The 18,148-nt window shown below is 47.9% G+C and overlaps 1 protein-coding gene across 1 annotated transcript in view; it reads right to left on the reverse strand.

The window, feature by feature from the left end:
- Positions 1-8,993: 8,993 nt before the first annotated feature.
- Positions 8,994-18,148, reverse strand: part of LOC144115288 (UPAR/Ly6 domain-containing protein crok-like) — a 52,700-nt gene continuing 43,545 nt past the window's right edge. Inside the window, exon 3 of the mRNA XM_077649612.1 lies at positions 8,994-16,456. Coding sequence (XP_077505738.1) covers positions 16,248-16,456 — 209 coding nt within the window. The 3' untranslated portion in view covers positions 8,994-16,247. The remainder of the gene's footprint in view (positions 16,457-18,148) is intronic.

An 18,148-nucleotide genomic window follows, 5' to 3' on the forward strand; every position in this document is an offset into this window, starting at 1 on the left:
GACCGGTAAAGGTGAAGAACACTTTCAATTTGTAAGAAATGAAGTTTTTTCCATCCATCTAAGAATCCGGGATAATTTCGACCACCTGGGAAACTTTAACGTGCAGTGACATCGCACAGCACACGGACGCCTTTCGCGTTTCACGTCCATCCAAACGCGGCCGCCGCGGCCTGGTTGGAAGTAATTAAGTGTTTAATGTAAAATAAAAACAAAGGAAGGTAAAAGATTTTTGCTAACTCCGGCATCTGCCACCAATACGGCGGCGGCACCTGAGACGGGGCAGCGGAAATGAAGGATAGCAGGCAGTTTGAAGAAGTGAAATGACAGAGATGAGGGGACAGTAAGAAAGGATAGGGGGAGAGGGGATAAATACACTATTTACATAGCAATACGCGGTTCGAAAATTAATAATAATAATAATTGGTTTTTGGGGGAAAGGAAATGGCGCAGTATCTGTCTCATATCTTTGGACACCTGAACCGCGCCGTAAGGGAAGGGATATAGGAGGGAGTGAAAGAAGAAAGGAAGAATAGGTGCCGTAGTGGAGGGCTCCGGAATAATTTCGACCACCTGGGGATCTTTAACGTGCACTCACATCGTACAGCACACGGGCGCCTTAGCGTTTTGCCTCCATAAAAACGCAGCCGCCGCGGACGGGTTCGAACCCGGGAGCTGCGGATCAGTAGACGATCTCCCTAACCACTGAGCTGCCGCGGCGGGTGGTTAGAAAAGTAGTATTAGTAAGTGGTTTTTTTATTAAAATAATAATAAAAAGGAAGGAAAAGATTTTTCCTAGCCCCGGCATCTGTAATCGATACTGAAGCACCTGAGCTGGGGCAGCGAAAATAAAGGATAGCAGGCAGAATGGAGAAATGAAATGAAAGAGGTGAGGGGACAGAAGGAGAGGATAGGCGGAGAAGTAATGTACACAAACTATTTACACAATAAGAAATGTGTCCAGGTTGTGCGCGTGATTAGTTCATGATGGAGCAATAAAAACACGCGCGCACAGCACTGTGTTGACTACAACTGGAGTGGGGCGTCCAGTTGTAAATCGCTCAAGGTAGAACTCGCAGAGCGTTCGGTCACTGCGTGTAACTACCTGACGGAGAACAGACGGGACGGACGTCAAGCCCGTGTGTTCGAGGAATGCACAGAGGCTCACCAAGGTTCGCTCACGGGTGCGCGCACTGCCCTGCGGCCACAATAGCGTCTTCAGGGAGCCTGGTAGTATTCCCAGCGCCCTATAGGCTGCAAGCATATCGCGACGAGCTTCGGCGAACGCGGCACAGTGAAGGAGCAGGTGTTCTAGTGTTTCCACTGCACCGCATCCGTCACACACATCACTCGTCGCGATTCCGTGACGCTCCCGTCGTTTCCCGCGGGCCACACGCAGCCAATGCGCGCGCGGAGGATCATTACACGTTGCGACCGTGTAAGTGCGCGACAGCCGGTGATACTGTCGATGCGCTCACCTCCTGCGATGCGCTCACCTCCTGCGATGCGTGGGTCGGGGTGCTCTTTCGGAGATGGTCGTGGATGACCACACGCACGTCCTACAGCACAAGGGGCAGATCGCTGGCAGGTAGTTGATGTGCGGCGGTCGCGAGGTCGTCAGCTTCTTCGTTGCCGGCGATGCCGCAGTGACCGGGCACCCACTGTGCACGCACGGCACATCCTCTCTACGCGAGGCGCTCGATGTGCGAAAATTGGTATTTGAAAATAAATGCCACAATATCTGTCTCACATCTAAGCTGATACTCGTACCGCGCCGTAAGGGAACGAATAAAGGAGGAATTGAAAGAAGAAAGGAAGAAAGAAGTACCATAGTAGAGGGCTCCGGAATAATTTCGACCACCTGGGGATCTTTAACGTGCACTGACATCGCACAGCACACGGGCGCCTTTTTGCGTTTCGCTTCCACCGAAACGCTGCCGCCGCAGCCTGGTTTGAAAATTGGAAAATTGGATTTGATGAAAGGAAATCGCACAGTATCTGTCTCATATCTGAGCTGGCACCCGTACTGCGCCGTAAGGGAAGGGATAAAGGAGAGATTGAAAGAAGAAAGGAAAAAAGAGTTGCCGTAGTGGAGGGCTCCAGAATTATTTCGACCACCTGGGGATCGACCACCCGCCTTGGTGGCTCAGTGGTTACGGCGCTCGGCTACTGATCCGGGGTTTCCGGGTTCGAACCCGACCGCGGCGGCTGAGTTTTTATGGAGGCAAAACGTTAAGCCGCCTGTGTGCTGTGCGATGTCAGTGTACGTTAAAGATTCTCAGGTGATCGAAATTATTCCGGAGACCTCCACTACGGCACCTCTCTCTTCCTTTCTTTCACTCCCTCCTTTATCCCTTCTCTTACGGCGCGGTTCAGGTGTCCAACGATATACGAGACGGATACTGCGCATTGCCTTTCCCCAAAAACCAATTATTATTATTATCTTTAACGTGCACTGACATCGCACAGCACACGGACGCCTTTTGCCTTTCGCCTCCACCGAAACGCTGCCGCCGCGGCCTGGTTGGAATAATAATAATAAAAATAATAATTGGTTTTTGGGGAAAAGAAATGGCACAGTATCTGTCTCATATATCCGCGGACACCTGGATCGCGCCGTAAGAGATGGGATAAAATAGGGTGTGAAAAAAGGAAGAAAGAGGTGCCGTAGTGGAGGGCTCAGGAATGATTTCGACCACCTGGGGATCTTAAACGTGCACTGACATCGCACAGCACACAGACGCCTTTTGCCTTTCGACCCGCCGCGGTGCCTCAGTGGTTAGGGCGCTCGGCTACTGATCCGGAGTTCCCGGGTTCGAACCCGACCGCGGCGGCTGCGTTTTTATGGAGGAAAAACGCTAAGGCGCCTGTGTGCTGTGCGATGTCAGTACACGTTAAAGATCCTTAGGTGGTCGAAATTATTCCGGAGCCCTCCAATACGGCACCTCTTTCTTCTTTTCTTCTTTCACTCCCTGCTTTATCTCTTCCTTTACAGCGCAGTTCAGGTGTCCAACGATATATGAGACAGATACTGCGCCATTTCCTTTCCCCAAAAACCAATTATTATTATTGCCTATCGCCTCCACCGAAACGCTGCCGCCGTGGGCTGGTTCGAATAATAATAATAATAATTGGTTTTTTGGGAAAGGAAATGGCGCAGTATCTGCCCCGTATATCGGCGGACACCTGAACCGCGCCGTAAGGGAAGGGATCAAGGAGGCAGTGAAAGAAAAAAGAAGGAACGGGTGCCGTAGTGGAGGGCTACCCAGCCCCACACAATAGGGTAACTAAAGAGGAGACGGTAGACTGGCGCAGACTACAAACCGGTACCTACCCGCACCTGCACAAACTACACAAGATTTTCCCTACACAATATGCAAACGAATGTCCGTGGTGCCAAGGTAAACCTACACTAGAGCATGTCACATGGACCTGGCCTTAGGCAGACTTGGAGCCTAGAATAGACCACCCGAGTGTGACGCATATTAAAACATACCTCATATTATAACATCTTAGCGAGACCAACTGCGGTCCTCGTACATTCAACTACATCAAGCATTTCTTAACAGACCGCTTGGCCTATTTACTCATACAAGAGACCGAGTACGGCCCGTTTGAGATGGGAACACGGGGCACACCATAATGCGCTGTGTTGTCACCGCTTCTCTTTAATATTGCCATGATACACCTCCCGGCACAGCTGGCGGGTGTCGGCGGTGTTCAGCATGCACTGTACGCCGATGACATCATCATCTGGGCTACTACTGGAAACATAGGAGAGATGGAGGAATGCCTGCAAGCAGCGGTGAGCATGGTAAACTACTATGCTACGTACTGCGGCCTCCAGTGCTCCCCGCCTAGGTATGAATTTGTGCATATTCGGTTTTCTCCGAAATGCAAAATCTCCGTTCAGATTTCTTGTACCAACGAGGAGTACCCGGCGGAACTAGGTATCCAACCCCGCACCTCCCGCATACGAGGCAGATGCTCAAACGACTTGGTCACCGCTGCGGTCCATTTCTTACTAAATAATACAGTATTGTTTGCAGCCTAGAGGCATGTAGGATTTTGCGGATGTTAAAAATGTTACCGGTACTTAGAAACTCGGGCGTGCTGATAAGCAGGAACAGTCACAAGCAATCAGAGCTGATTCTAACTCAAGAGATAATATTTTCGTAAAAAAATATAAAAAGATTTTCTAGAGTGTATGCCGTATAGTTCTACAATTCATGCGTTTCCAACATTTTTACATTCTAAGGCATGTTACCTTCCTCATTATTTTCTTTCTCTTTCTGCGCAGAGAAGTGGCCACGCTCCATGTCCTTCAATGCAGCTGAAAGCATTATTAGGGGTGTGCAAGTAATATTTAAAAACGTTTCGAATAAGAATAGTGTCACTATAATTTAATCGAATAGGAATCGAATAGTGATACAATCTAACACGAATATTTTTGCAAAACACGTGTATTTTTGCGAACACCGCTAAGCGCTGGCGGTGACGCTGCGCTAGTGCGCTATAACTTATGGAGTTCTAATTACAGTCGTCAAAACACGTAACACGGATCCCTACTATACAGACGACTAAAGCGAATAGATTAGCGCCACATCTTACTAAATGGGAAGAAAAAGAGCTGCGTATGAGTCATGGATTCGGAAATTGGAAAATTAAAACAGGGTTTGAATCGCCCAATTTTGGAGGCCATATATGATCATTTTGAACGCCACCACATCCCGCCAAGGCCGACGGCGGAAGCATGCTGTGCAATGTCGGAGTCGGCTCTGTTTCTGAAAAAGTCTAAGATGACTATGCCGAGCCTAAATCGAACATTGTGCCAATTATACAAACATATTCGAATCGTTTCCAGTAATTTTGAAAGTGCCCTATTTAATACACTGAGCATCAATTCTGAGCTTCACTGAGCTTTGGATTCTTTACTGAAAATTTAGAACGATCGTGCACCCGTATACCGATTAAGCACGAAAGTGAGCAATAACAGTAGCTCATTGCTTTTTTTTTTTTTACGGGAAGCAAGAGTTGTAGTGGCTTCAACCACAACGCCGAGTTAATCCTATTATGACTCGGCCCGAATTCCGTCTTTTTCCTGTCAAGAAATGGATCAAAAACCTTCACGTTGTTGTGGTCTTAACTACTTCAAACGAGCTAGCTATTTTCAACCCTATTGCAGAATATCGCAAGCAAGGTGTGTTGTCTGCAGAGCTTGTCGAAATTATATCTCTAATTTTTCTAGCTTTCGTACTTGCGATCGCAAAGTGTTCACTTCGACTCTAAAAACAGTATTATTTGCTTTTTATTCCCTTGAGAGTAAAATCTCCTACTTGGTCATTCCTGCCGGCTGTATACGAATTGATTTTTTATAGAAAAACTAAAATAGGTAATTCTATGATTCACGTTCCGAATGTGAAGGAAATTAACTTTGCCGTTGCTTGGAATGTTTGCCAGTGACTGCATGGCAGCAAGGTAGCTTTAAAGTATCCATCTGCGCGTCAGTAAAACTGTTGTATAGCAAATAAAGACAACTTTCTTTAAATGCCTTAAATTCACCACGTCCGTCTCTCTATCCATTTCAAGTAAGCGTGCCATAAAAGCATACAATATTTCTTTCTATACAAGCAAATAATTCCTCGAGTTTCGCAGGAAGGGGTGACAAATTTTGTGAATTCTCTCTGCATTCACTGTTCACTGTCGCACTGCAGCGAGACAGCTGTGCCCTCCAAAAGCACTGTGACGAAAGCAAAGGTTATAGCTGTCCTTGCTTGTGTCTTTGTTTCTTTTTATCACATTCTTCAATTTTTTGTTTTCAGCAAACGCTACACTGTAATGTACCTCAAACTTTCAACAGAGACAAAGAGAGGACGCACCACACACTGAAAGCTTTAATCTCTACTCACGCATTTTTTTACTTCAGTTTATTTGTTGGCTTTCACTAGTGTGGCCATAATTATATTTCTGCCTTGCTGCATAAAATCACCTCTGTCTGCCTTGTTGTTGCAAAAGTTACTCGTGGCGTCGAGCTTCACCGAGCAGTAGGCGCTGGAAGACGCCGCGGATGATTAGCTCTACCCAAAATTTTTGCGAGAGCAAGCATCACAGAGGTATCACTACGGGATTCTGGGGTTAAGGAGGGAAATTGTGGCCAAGCCCGATCGATAGCTTTGTTGTTCGCGTCGACGGATGCGCGCTGTTCTCAGTGCTTAATGAGAAACCTCGTAGTGTCTGGAAAGTGTTCTGTTCACCCGGCGTGGTATACGGCCATACCTGTGACGTACAGGTACAGGCAAAATGAAATGGAATGCCTTTGGTGTAGAAGCAAACGTTAGTCTGCAAGCATCAGTGAGAAGCGCTCCTTTTTTCTAAGCGCTTCTTGTCTCGACGCATGATCCCCGTACTGCTCCTACCAGCTGCGATGCAGGAGTAAATCTGCTCTTGGGGAGCGAACTAAGTTTTCCCAACCTGCTTGTATACGTACCTGTACAGCTGCGAATCATGTTGGTTGCGCATGTGAGCAGTGCCGCTGCTCTGGTCTGTCTGTCTGTCGTTCGGAGACTGGGTATGTGCCGTTGCCTTCCAAAGGTCTGAGATGTCATCTGTGAAATATGCATCGATCTCTGCGAGGTGCGATTCCCACTTACTTTTTTCATCGCTGGCAGAGGATCCGGCAGCGCGTCGTGCTGTCAGTCGTTTTCGGCGCTGTACGGAAGCAGCGGGCGAAGGTGTTCCTCCGACTTACCGGCGAAGGCCCCGTGGCAAACGTGTGCCCACAGGCAGCTTTCGGTTTGTGAGAGGGCGGCGCATCGCAACAGCGCAGTCACAGCCACGGCCCAGAGTCAGGGCAGCGTTAAGTAGACCTGTCCGCAGAAGGTTCCATAGTATTTCACAGGTCGCAGCGCGTATGTGCTCGAATTAATGTAAGCGTTAGACTAGCATTTCACTCCAGAGTCTCCCTAGTTATTTTTTTTCCCAAGTGATGGTTCGGTGCATTCTACATGTGCAATCCTGTAATTTTGTGCGTATCACGCACGATACCGACTGTATCTAGTACCGTTTCTTTTCTGCCTTAAAAATATGAGCTTTTCAGAGCGCCTAAGAAATCGCACTTCTGAACATATTTCTAAAAACCGAAATCAAAGAGCGAGCTGGCAGAGAGGCCAGGTAAAGATCCCTCACCGCAAAACCTGAGCTTTCACTCTAAACCAAATACCATTCCTACGGGCGCACTGCTTCATCAGTGGATGATAAAATGATTTGGAATTTCGGTATTGATTTGATGTGTCCGCCTGAGTATATATGCGTAGCTTTAGTGTTTTCAGGCATTCAGAGGTAGCCCAATTTTCCAACTTGTAATTATACTACCATACCACTCTTCTCAATAAATCTCGCTTTCTCATCAAGTGACTGCTACGCTTGAGCTAAAAATGCCTAAATGTCCAGAGTTCAGAATTTTCAACCTAAAGAAAATTCGACACTTTACCGAAAGCATTTCGCTCGACTTCCAGCCGTCTCCGTGAGTTTAAAAATAGTACAGGACGTTTCCGGGGTTATACGCAAGTGAACGATTGAAGCAGCAAACGATAGGTGCATGCATATGCACAAATAACGTTTTTTTTTTATTGCATAAGTGCCTTGGAGCAAATATTTTTCGCTTGTGCCCCTCCGGATATTAGAAATTTTTCTCCAATAGCTGCACAGTGTGCTCTCCTATGAGAAATTCCCGGCGGTGTTACGCGACTCCTTTCGGTATGAAAGAGCGTGAGTGTTGAGTGTAACCACACATGACCACACAAGCAAAGCCCACGTATCGCACAACTCGCATTGCCAGCAGCGCGCTGCAACTAAGCGTAACTTTCTGAATCTCTATGCACGTTAACTGCACACGGATTGCGCATACGTCAGCTGTAAGGGTAGCAGCGCTTTCTTATGCACACGGATGCATCGCAAAAATACATTTTACACCGACAGATGCATATGAAGCATACTTCGCGAAAACCGCGGTTTCGGTGTCCGTGCCTCTGTCCGTGTTCTTTTTACTTTTTTTACTTTATGTTTACATTCTGGTCCGACTCCGGTATCAGATGTCCATCAGTTGTAAAGGGTGTGACCGCGACATCATCACCATCAGCTCTCGGCAAGAACCCCCGACGTATTCTAGCAAAGATCCTAGCCGCAGCGCAGAGGGCACTGGTTTTAATTGTGGCGGCGGCAGCAGACGCATTGCTGCTTCGGTGGTTACTTCACCACCTTGAAAGGCTCACCGGTAGCGGCAGTGAATTCGTGCGTGTTTCGAGGATCGACTACTGCTTTTCTATGGAGACTTCAACGTCAACGCCGTTTCACAAGAGAACACGTGTTGGTTCCTTTCATTCCTTGCCAGAGGACTCAGCCTGCGTCCCTTATTCGATGTAAACCAGCGGACCATTCGTGATGGTGAGTGTGCGAGACATTCAGCTGCAACGTTTTACCTATGGCTTAGTGCTTTAGTCTTTAGACCTTCAGTTACTGCCACCCTCAATAGTCTGTCATATTTTGTTTTAAAATGAAGATTAACTAAAGAAGCGAAATGGTCGCTAGCGTGCACACTAAAGCTTAAAAGCAGGTGTCACCTTTCAGTATTCTGTTTCGATTCCTCTGCACTATACAAGGTTACCCTTCATCCAACGGCAATTACAGACAGAATGCAAAATTAGTGACGCCCGTGTGCCCCTGGAAGACGCCAAGAAAATGGAAATCACCACAGGTCCAGTTGGCTACGCGAACTGCAAATATCTCAAAGAAAAACTTTTTTTTTTGGTTCAATCAAGTGGCCTTCTCTGGCGTGATAAAACCATCCATCACGACTTGAAGTTTCTTAGTCGTGCTCCCTTGGATTCCCAAAATTAAAGAAACAGAAATGTTTATTACACAGCAAGAAAACAGCGAGCAGTTTTCAGCGCACACGCGAGCTCTCGCCATCAAACACTCGAAATGAAGTAGCCAAAAAAGCTGATGTATGACTTTTTTATTACACCATCAGAACACAAATCGATAGCATAAATTGCGGTACATTGCTGTGCACTTGTAGCACTTTTTTTTTGCTAGCCTCATAAGCACACAGAGAATTCGCTCAGAGAACACAAGAGAGTGGCGTACCGTGAGGACATTTCGGCTGCAAAAAATGAGCAAAAAAAAAAAATAGTACCACCCCTTTGCTCTGGTTATTCTATTCTCTGAAATAGGCGCGTTTTGTTTTACTTGTGTTTTTTTCCTCTGTTGAGTCCTCTTACGCGATGAACAGCAGCAGCAGAAAAGAAACAAACGAATGTACAAATTAAGAGACATTGACAAAAGCGACAAGCTTCGATACTGCTACTGCGCGTTTAACTGGTCCGTTCGATGCGCGAATCAGTTTGCAGTTTATCATCAGCACTCGGTGTGCAGCGTTTCCCCACCTCTCCGATACAGTAACAATTACAACAACAGCTAGACTGCGCTGACATGGTCAAATTCACAATGCACAGATAACATTCATCCCTAGGCAAGTGTGACCAAATGACTGAGACATACGTCTGCCGACGTTTGGTTTTAGACCGCGACGAGTTGGCGAAGCTCACGAATGCAAAACAGTCAAGAATATTTCGTAAAATAAAGCATAACTCATCTTACTCGCTGGACTTCCACCGCGTTCTGTGTGTGTAAGCTTGCTATTCTTCGATAACAGAAAATCGTATACAATACGAATGCATTTCCTTCGAGGATGGGCCTGAATGTTGAAAAACAAAATGACCGCACCTCACAGTGTATTTGCCTGTGCTCTGTTTTAGTCGAACTTGCGTATTTTATGCATAAAAAAAAGAACATAAAAACCAGGTGGTATGAGTGAATCCGCACGCATACAGCAAGGCGTCCCTCGCGACCATATTCCGATTCCTATCAAAAGAAGTGCCAAACTGTATTGCACTTTGGTAACTCGTCTCACCACTCAAAATGTCGCGGTGCGCCAAATGCAATCGACCGAGCCCTTATTTCGGGCTAAAGTCGCAGCCTTGGGAGAAATTTTCGTCGCTGGCGTCGCTTAAGCCATGCACAGAAAAATACGGTGTGATCAGTGATGGCCGGAAGCGCCGGGAAGACATTTCATATTTTTTTTCTTCGCACGCGTCTCAAGAAGAAAAGAAAATAAAGGAAACTCAAGACCAGCAAGTAACTTTGCGTGAGCGTGTCAACGATGTAGCGCATCGTAACAAAAAAAATCCAGACGTTTGGTCCTGATAGGCCGTCGACGCACTCAAAGCTCAGGAGCAGAGATCAGAGTATGCAGTTCACTTTGGGACGGAATGAAGCATTCATTTTTTGTACTTTTTGCACTTCTTTTTAAATGCCACCAGTTTCGTTCTGTGAACATAGTGCACTGTTGGAGAGCGCACACGCGTCGCCCTTCCAGCGTAGCGGATTCAGATAAAGTGAAAAAAAAACGAAACTGCTGCGAAAGCAAAAATATAACCCTGTTGCATTTGTGGGAAAGCGAAGGTGTCTCTCGGTGTTGGTTTTCTGTTAGGCAAAATGACCCGACTACGCACTAAATTACACCTAGCAGGTTTGCTTTAACGCCGGCCAGGAATGTCTCCTGCCTCTGTGTGTGTGCGTTTCTTTTTCTATCTTTTTACCACTTTTCTCTGCACGTTCGACAACAATAATTTTTTTTACGTACCCAAGACTACGCTCAGTGCAAGCAGTACGACCATCAGCCTAATCCTCACGTTTATAACTAATAGTGCCAATATTTCTGCATCCAGAGGTTACGGTACGCGGTTATCTATCCTGTGCCTCGACACTAGTTCGAAATGCTGAAGCTAAGTATAATAGATAATTTGGAGTTGCTTCGATCCAGTTAAACAAATACTAAGAAAAGAAACAGACGCATCCACTCTTGAGAAACTACTAAAAAAAACTGCTATAGCAAGCTGGCATTCTACACGCTTGGTGATTCAGAGCACATGGGCCGCGTTTAAGCTAACACAAATACATTTCGTAGACAGCTCCTTTTTCTTTCGTCTTGGCCCTCTGCACTCATTCGGCAAGAGGGAAAAAAAACGTCCTGCTTTTCTATTTGAGATGAGTTCCTAAACTTGCCCTAGAAGACTACACGCTCATTTGGTGCGACGAAACAACCACGAAGACGTTGAGGCGCGACATTTGTAACGGCGTGCTATGCGACCAAAACTAAGCGGAAACTAAACAGTTTCAGGACTTTCGCGTTTAGCCACACGCATCGACTATAAATACCTTTTTTAGTGAAGCAGTTGACGAAAGCACGGTGCGGCGTATATTGCTAGGTGCTCACAATCGCTTTATTATCGTGGCTACAGACCCCGCCTTACTTGGGTCAGCTCGCGAAGGTAGCTGGGCAGTGATTAGGTAGGATTATTACGTGTCTCGGTTGCTTTGTTCAAGAATTTGACGTCTTCCATATTTAACCATAACTTTTTTTGACGCACAAATTCACCTGTACGCCTACCGAATTTCAAGAGGCTTGGGAAGCTTTTCGCAACTTTTTCTCGCTTACAGAGAAGAAAAACAATGATAAAAGACGTCAAACTTGAACGTTGTTGGGAGACAACTTGGCGCACGGTCACCAGGCTGTTGGCCTCTTTCAAACGAGAACAGTGTGCACTGCTCGCTTGTTACTCCAGGCTTCGTGCCACGGTTGTTAGCAAAGCTCGTACGTCCGTAGCACGATGCGCATCAGCGACCGCGCGCAACGGAGTAAGGTGTACAAGCACGTCACAACCGATGCATCTCGAGCGTTGCACTTTTTTTTTCCTCCTAGTTTCCGTTCTGTGCAAGAAAGAAGCTTTACAGTAGCGTACACTATGAAACGCGCATTCAAACAAACGTATTGGCGGACTAACTCAACTTGCCTCTCCGTATGCTGTCACGTCTCTATATTTGACTTCGTTTTTTACCCTCTCATCGCTCACGTGTTCGCTTTCTACCTTGAAGGAAAAACGTGATGCGGAGCGTATATGTATTACCGCGATAGCTATTGCACAGTCGTCCCACGCCTCTCCAGTTCGCGACACGCACACGGCGCCCGAACCGACGCGATTATGAAAATACCTGCACAGAACAGAAATGTCGCACGAAAGGCAAAAAAGAGAGACAAATTAACGCCATTTCCAGCTTCGGCCTCACATTTTCCCCGGTAACGTGCAATAAGTGTGTATCGGTACGCTGTAAACGTTGTGTACTAACCAATGCGTCATGTTATGAGAAAGCGCTATGTGTAATGACCTCGAGAGTAGCCTTTTCGTGACATTCTTACGGGCCATCAAAGCAGCATGCTTGCAAAATATTTGAGCTAGGACGCGTACGGCTGCGCACACAGTCGCACGCTGTGGACGCCGTGCTGTGGATCGTGTGCAAACTCGGGCAGCTTTAGCGCTTCTGGCTTGTGCTTCTGTAAAGATCCTGAACATCAGTTCAGTAACCACCTCAACGGGAGTTTTAGACTTTTAAGTTCCGCGCTATGCCCGCGATTATCTAGCAGAACGATACACCCGTACAAATCTCATATGGTGGTCTTGTCGCACAAAATAAATCACTCGTAAATGCGCTAGATCACTTATGCCTGAATGCGCCTAGTACTGTCATGCACAGTGCGTAACCTCTCACATCCTATCGCGCTTCCTTTAGGCGTGTTACGCTCACAATGAAACAGCGCTTGTGAAGGCGGTGTGTGTGCGCGTGTGTAATGGTCCAGACAACATAACATGGGACTGTGTACGCACAATACAAAGAAAAAATATAGGAACTGGGACTCACACGAAATGAAAGCTGAGAAACGCAGCGGACATTCCCCAGTCACCAAACGTTAGTGGAACGATAACCCCCTGAATGCAGTTACTTCGCGAATGAATACAGTCACTAGCATACAACAAGACTCAAAAGACGACACGTAAGAAAACATGTCATTTTTTTCACATTCAATAATACGCAGAAGTTTCAGATTCTCGTCAGTCAAGCAGAACGACAAGACTCGTACACGCTTCCGTCCTCACAGTGCACAGAACTAGAACGGCGAAACTTGTCCTCACCAAAAGATTACATTAGTTTGGTCCTATAATCGGCGATGCATTACTGAAAAAATGAGCAACACATTGATACACACCACAGAAGAACTCTCGGCGAACACAGAAACACAGGTACAAGGCTGTAATGTTTTCAGCACATGACACGCTTACGTGTTTCCTAAGTCTTTACAGCACAACGTCGGCAACAGAGCCCTTCCCCCGCAAAACAAAACACAGACCTGTCATTGTTCAAAATGACTCGAAAAGGAACGCACGTGAACTTTGTCTCCCCTGACCGGAGATTGATTGGAGCAGCAGCAATAAACAAAACGCACAAAGAACTCGCATGCTACACACCCGCGTAAACACAGGGTCAGTGTTCCCGGCTCCTTGTAGAAGGGCACCGCGAGTGGCGCCATCTACACGACGCCAGGCGTATGTCATTGTGCTTGCAGAAACATGATTGAAGCCGCACTACAGCGCGATGTGAGCATGTGTGGAAGCTGGCGCGGGCGCACCGTGCGCCGGCCTCGAAACGAAGACGGCGAAAGCAATCGCGGCGTTAACACGGATGACGTACGTTCCCTGCGCGTCCATCTACAATGAGCGGCGCTGCTGCCACACAGGAACGTGCTGCGTTCTATGAACACTGAGAAAAGTAAACTTCCACAAACTATGCACACTATGTACAAGCAGAGCAATACCGACGCATTCGCGGCTTCCGCGCGGGAAAAGGTAAGTTCCGAAGGTCCCAGCCTGCTGAACGCCGTGAAGACTCAAAATAGCTTTGACGCCTCTACCGGAAAGCCTCGGTCGCAGGTGTCGCCCCAGCTTTAATGGGGCTCGGAATTAAAGGAGGCAACCTGAGTCTTTTGTGCACTTTTCTCACAGGTTACCGGAGTTTTGAGTGACCAGTGACCAGCGACCTTTTCTTTTCCACCGCAAGTGGATAAAGTTACTGTGCGCGCATTTCTGAAGAGCTAACTCTTTGAGCCCACGCATAAAATGCGCATCGATTTGCAACTGCGCCCTGAGGAAGCCGACGAGAAGCTAACGTACGGTTTGCACCGCGAGTGCTTCTTTTTCACCCCCACGGCCAACTCGAGCGTCCCTAGCGGGAGCAAGTCAAAGCAGTTTGTCTTCCTATATCATTCTCTGCGTTCGTACGACTTTGAAAGAGGCTGGAACCTTACAGATTCTCCCGATATCACGCCAAATACAGCTCTGAGCGGTAACGTCCACAGCGAAGGATGCTCCCACGCCGATGGAAATTCCCGTCACCGCGCAGCATCGCTGTACGACGTAAGTCTTTGCTAACCACTCATGAACCAAGATTTGAAATAGCCAACCGCGACAGTTAAGCGGTAGCGTGCAAGCATGCTGCATGCATAAGGGATACTTCGCAGCAAGGGTGTCACGGCGGCGGCGGGGCTTGACAGGATGAGTGTGCCCGGACGCGGCATAAAAGCTTCCGCGCTCACTAGAGGGCGTACAGAAAGACAACACCAGCACGTACCTCTGTAAGTATGCATAGTGAACTCATCTGAAAGAAGAACCAAATTCCGCACTTGCGTAGCAAGTGCTCTCGTAGCGACTGCCGCGACCATCTCATTAACAGGTGACACTTAAATATAGGAAAGGGTCGCCAGTCTACTGCTGTCTTGCAGGTTGCGCCGCACCAGCTGAGGAAACCGAAGCGGCGCAGAATTCTGTCTCTCATATTTTTTTTTTCTCGCCAACATTGCCCCTTTCGTTTTGCAACGATTCGTTGGTTTCGTTTTCGGATGCCTGGGCAATCGAGCAACGAGTATTCGGGGAACGAATTTCACACCATTCGAATGTGATTCGAATACCTGTGAGATTCATCGTCCGGCACAGGGAGCACCAGAGGAGAAACAGAACGGCAGTTTTCAGGCAAAATTGTTCCCTTCATCAGGACAGACCCGACCGTGAGACCCAAACCTAGCCCCGAAGCCTCATGTGCAACCCAAACAGTGGTGGATCATTCACGGTAAGGAAGGACAGACTCCACGCTTTTCTTCAGACCTGGCAAGACCTTAAGCCTTCCGGCTTCGCCTGAAGGGTGTTATGTAGAGGCTGAGGCAGATAAGTGTCGGGCGTTCGTTCGGCGAGAGAAGAAAAATGAGTGTAGGAGGTGCGGAGACCATCTAACTGCAGAACTCGCCATCCAGACAGCACTGCTGAGAAGCAATGCTGCGCGGATAACTGCAGCACCCTCCCGTGAACATTCGTTTCTTCGTGGGGCCCGCACTTCGTGCGCCATGTTTGACACTAGGCAACACGCTGACAGCTTGCCGTAGAACACAGCACACTTTTTGTCCGGTCGCAATAGTTCAACGCATCAGCGTTCGAACGAACGTCTGTGGTCTACACTGAGGCTTACGCGGCGACAATGTGGCTAAGTCCTGCCCCTCGTTCACAACGCGTCCTCTAGCCTATGCAGTGCGCCCTAAAACCTTTTTTAAGGTGCTTCACAGCCATACATCAGCTTACTCGAAGAAGTGCTAAGGACTAGTTCGTTGCTGCTCAGATTTCTTCTTGCTTGTCGGCGTGCTGTCGCAAAGTGAGAGGCAGCGTCAGTAGAAGCAGTTAAGAACAGAAGAAAACCGTCCGAGAACACATGCAGGCTGAACACTTGCGCTCAGAACGACAAGCCGCTTAACGTACGCACACGGTCTCCCACAACTATAGATGGCCGCCGCGCCTGTCCGCATGCACCAGGGCCCGTCGCCGAGAGCAGCGCGGCATCCGCACTAGTCGCGATATTTAACGCTAACCTGGGGAAACTCACGACAGACTACGCCGCCTTTTGACCATTTGCGGCTCAGCCAAGTTGAAGGGCTCCATGTTTCGAGTCGGGTGCGCTTTAAGCGCGCCTAGAGAGAGAGAGAAAGAGCGCCCCAGTCCCCAGTGCAGCATCGAGGCATCCGTCAGAGTTGGATTCAGTGGGGAAGAACAGCACATTTCCGAGCGGCGTTGCCTACTCTCGAGATCGTGCGACTGTGTCCTCGTTCCGATACGCCGCGCCACACCAGCTCATGGCATGCCACAGCACGCGTTGCTCTGGCACGCCACGTAGCGGTCTGGTCGTCGTCGTAGGTGGCGCGCGCATATGGCAGTCCCGTAGCGAAGACGCTGTGTGTTTGCAAGTGACGTGGTGGCGGTTTACTTGAAGAGGCGCAGCAGCAGCAACGGCGGCGCCACCATGAGCAGGGAGGAGGCCGAAGACCGGCGGGCGCTGTTGCAGCCGTCCTTGTCGCAGCTGCAGTACTTCATGAGCACGCTGAAGGTGCCGGCCCGGCGCATGCAGCTGGTGCCCTCCTTTTCGTCCTTGAGCCAGCCGCAGTCGCGCACCGTGCGGAAGTCGCTGTACACTGCAAAATGCGCGCAAGGAAATGGCACGCTTAGACACGCGAGCAAACGAGAGGCACTAGACAGCAAGCAATCCGAGAAAAGAATATATACGCGAAGAACAAACAGCTCGACAGGAGAAGAAATGAAAACAAAAACGAATTTCCGGGGCAATTAAAGGCACTTAAAAGAACACACAAATCCAGGACGTTCCAGAGGCCTCTCTCTAACCAGCACCTATATCAAACTACGCAAAATAATATCAGTAACTGCATGTGTCCGCGTACCGATGCTTACCTATATCAACAATACCATAGCACTTGAAATAACTTCAGGGGGACTCAGCAGCGAGAGGTTATCGAACTTATACGAGTACACTGTTGATTACTTTGAAGAAGCGAAGCACATACTTATAAAGCATTCAAATGAATGCTGAAAGAATTTCTTCTACAATATTGAAAACTTCGCACTTCCTTTAGTGTACTTAGCACTGTTCATGAAATGCAGTAATTTTTTTTTACTGAACATTGGTACATAATTTTTCTATGGCCGTAAACTAGGCGTATCTGCCTGTTCTTTTTCATATGCTCCTTGTCGAGTAGAGAGGCTCGGTAGACTGTAAAGGTTTTCAGCTTCTCCAGACATATTCCCGCCTCCCAAGCTGAAATTATGTTGTCATTATCTTACAAAACAGCTTAGTCCTGTTAATTTTTCTGAGTCTTTAAGGTTACTACCTCTTGAGTAGTACGCCATCTTGCACACATATCTCCGTTTAAGCCAGATATTGTATATTCCTACTGAAGGCACAGTGCTGTCACAGTTTCTACTCACACTGCTATTCACAGTAGTATTCACTGCGCCTTCTAAATATTTAGAGCAGTTTCACAGGCAAAATTTGCTACATTTGTGCCAGAATGATGCATTCTGAAAACGTAATTTTTTATGCTTCCATCAAAAGCGTTCACTTGTCGTTCAGCGGTCGGTTCACTTCGCTTAGTATAACCAAACACTATAATAAACTCGTCCGAAGACCGCGGCAAAACTGCGCTCCTCCTTCTTTTCAAAAATGGGCTTTCCCGCAAATAGCGCGTTGATGCAGTGAAGCTAAACTAAGGTTACTTTCAAAAGAGCCACAGAACTAAGCTAATGAACAACACTTTCCAGCGAACAGGCCACACGCCGCGCTTGGGCCACAGCACGCGAGAGAGACCATTGCAGGGCGCAAGAGTTCGGCAGCAGCACGGACGAACAGGTCAATCATTGGTCTTCTGTGGCTGCACAGCGAGGCGCACCGTTGGCCAGGGCCGCGCAGAGCCGTAAACGCACGCTTTACTGCACTCTTCCCCAGCTTTGCGTCTCCCCCCCCCCCCCCCCCTACACACACACACACTCTGTCCACAACCTACTCACCCGAGGTCGGTAATCCAGAAAATGAAGTCACCGGCGCCGTTAGCGACGCTGTGATCCGTTTTATTTTTTTCATTCCCGTTGCATAATATGCAGCAGCGCCATTCGCGTAACCCTGTTATCTAAGCACGCTGTGCGCATGCTTGGCGTGACAAGCATTGCAGCTGCAGAGAAGCCAACCCCAGAAGCCATTGGCTCTGCACTACATTTCACGTCGCAGTGCAGGAAGGTGGGCCGACAAGAACGAGGGAAATGAGGGGCTCGTTACGATGCGTACGAAAGTAGCAAACTGTCGTTGAAACCAAGGA

This window comes from Amblyomma americanum, chromosome 1 (assembly GCF_052857255.1).
Source record: "Amblyomma americanum isolate KBUSLIRL-KWMA chromosome 1, ASM5285725v1, whole genome shotgun sequence".
NCBI classification, from domain to species: Eukaryota; Metazoa; Arthropoda; class Arachnida; order Ixodida; family Ixodidae; genus Amblyomma; species Amblyomma americanum.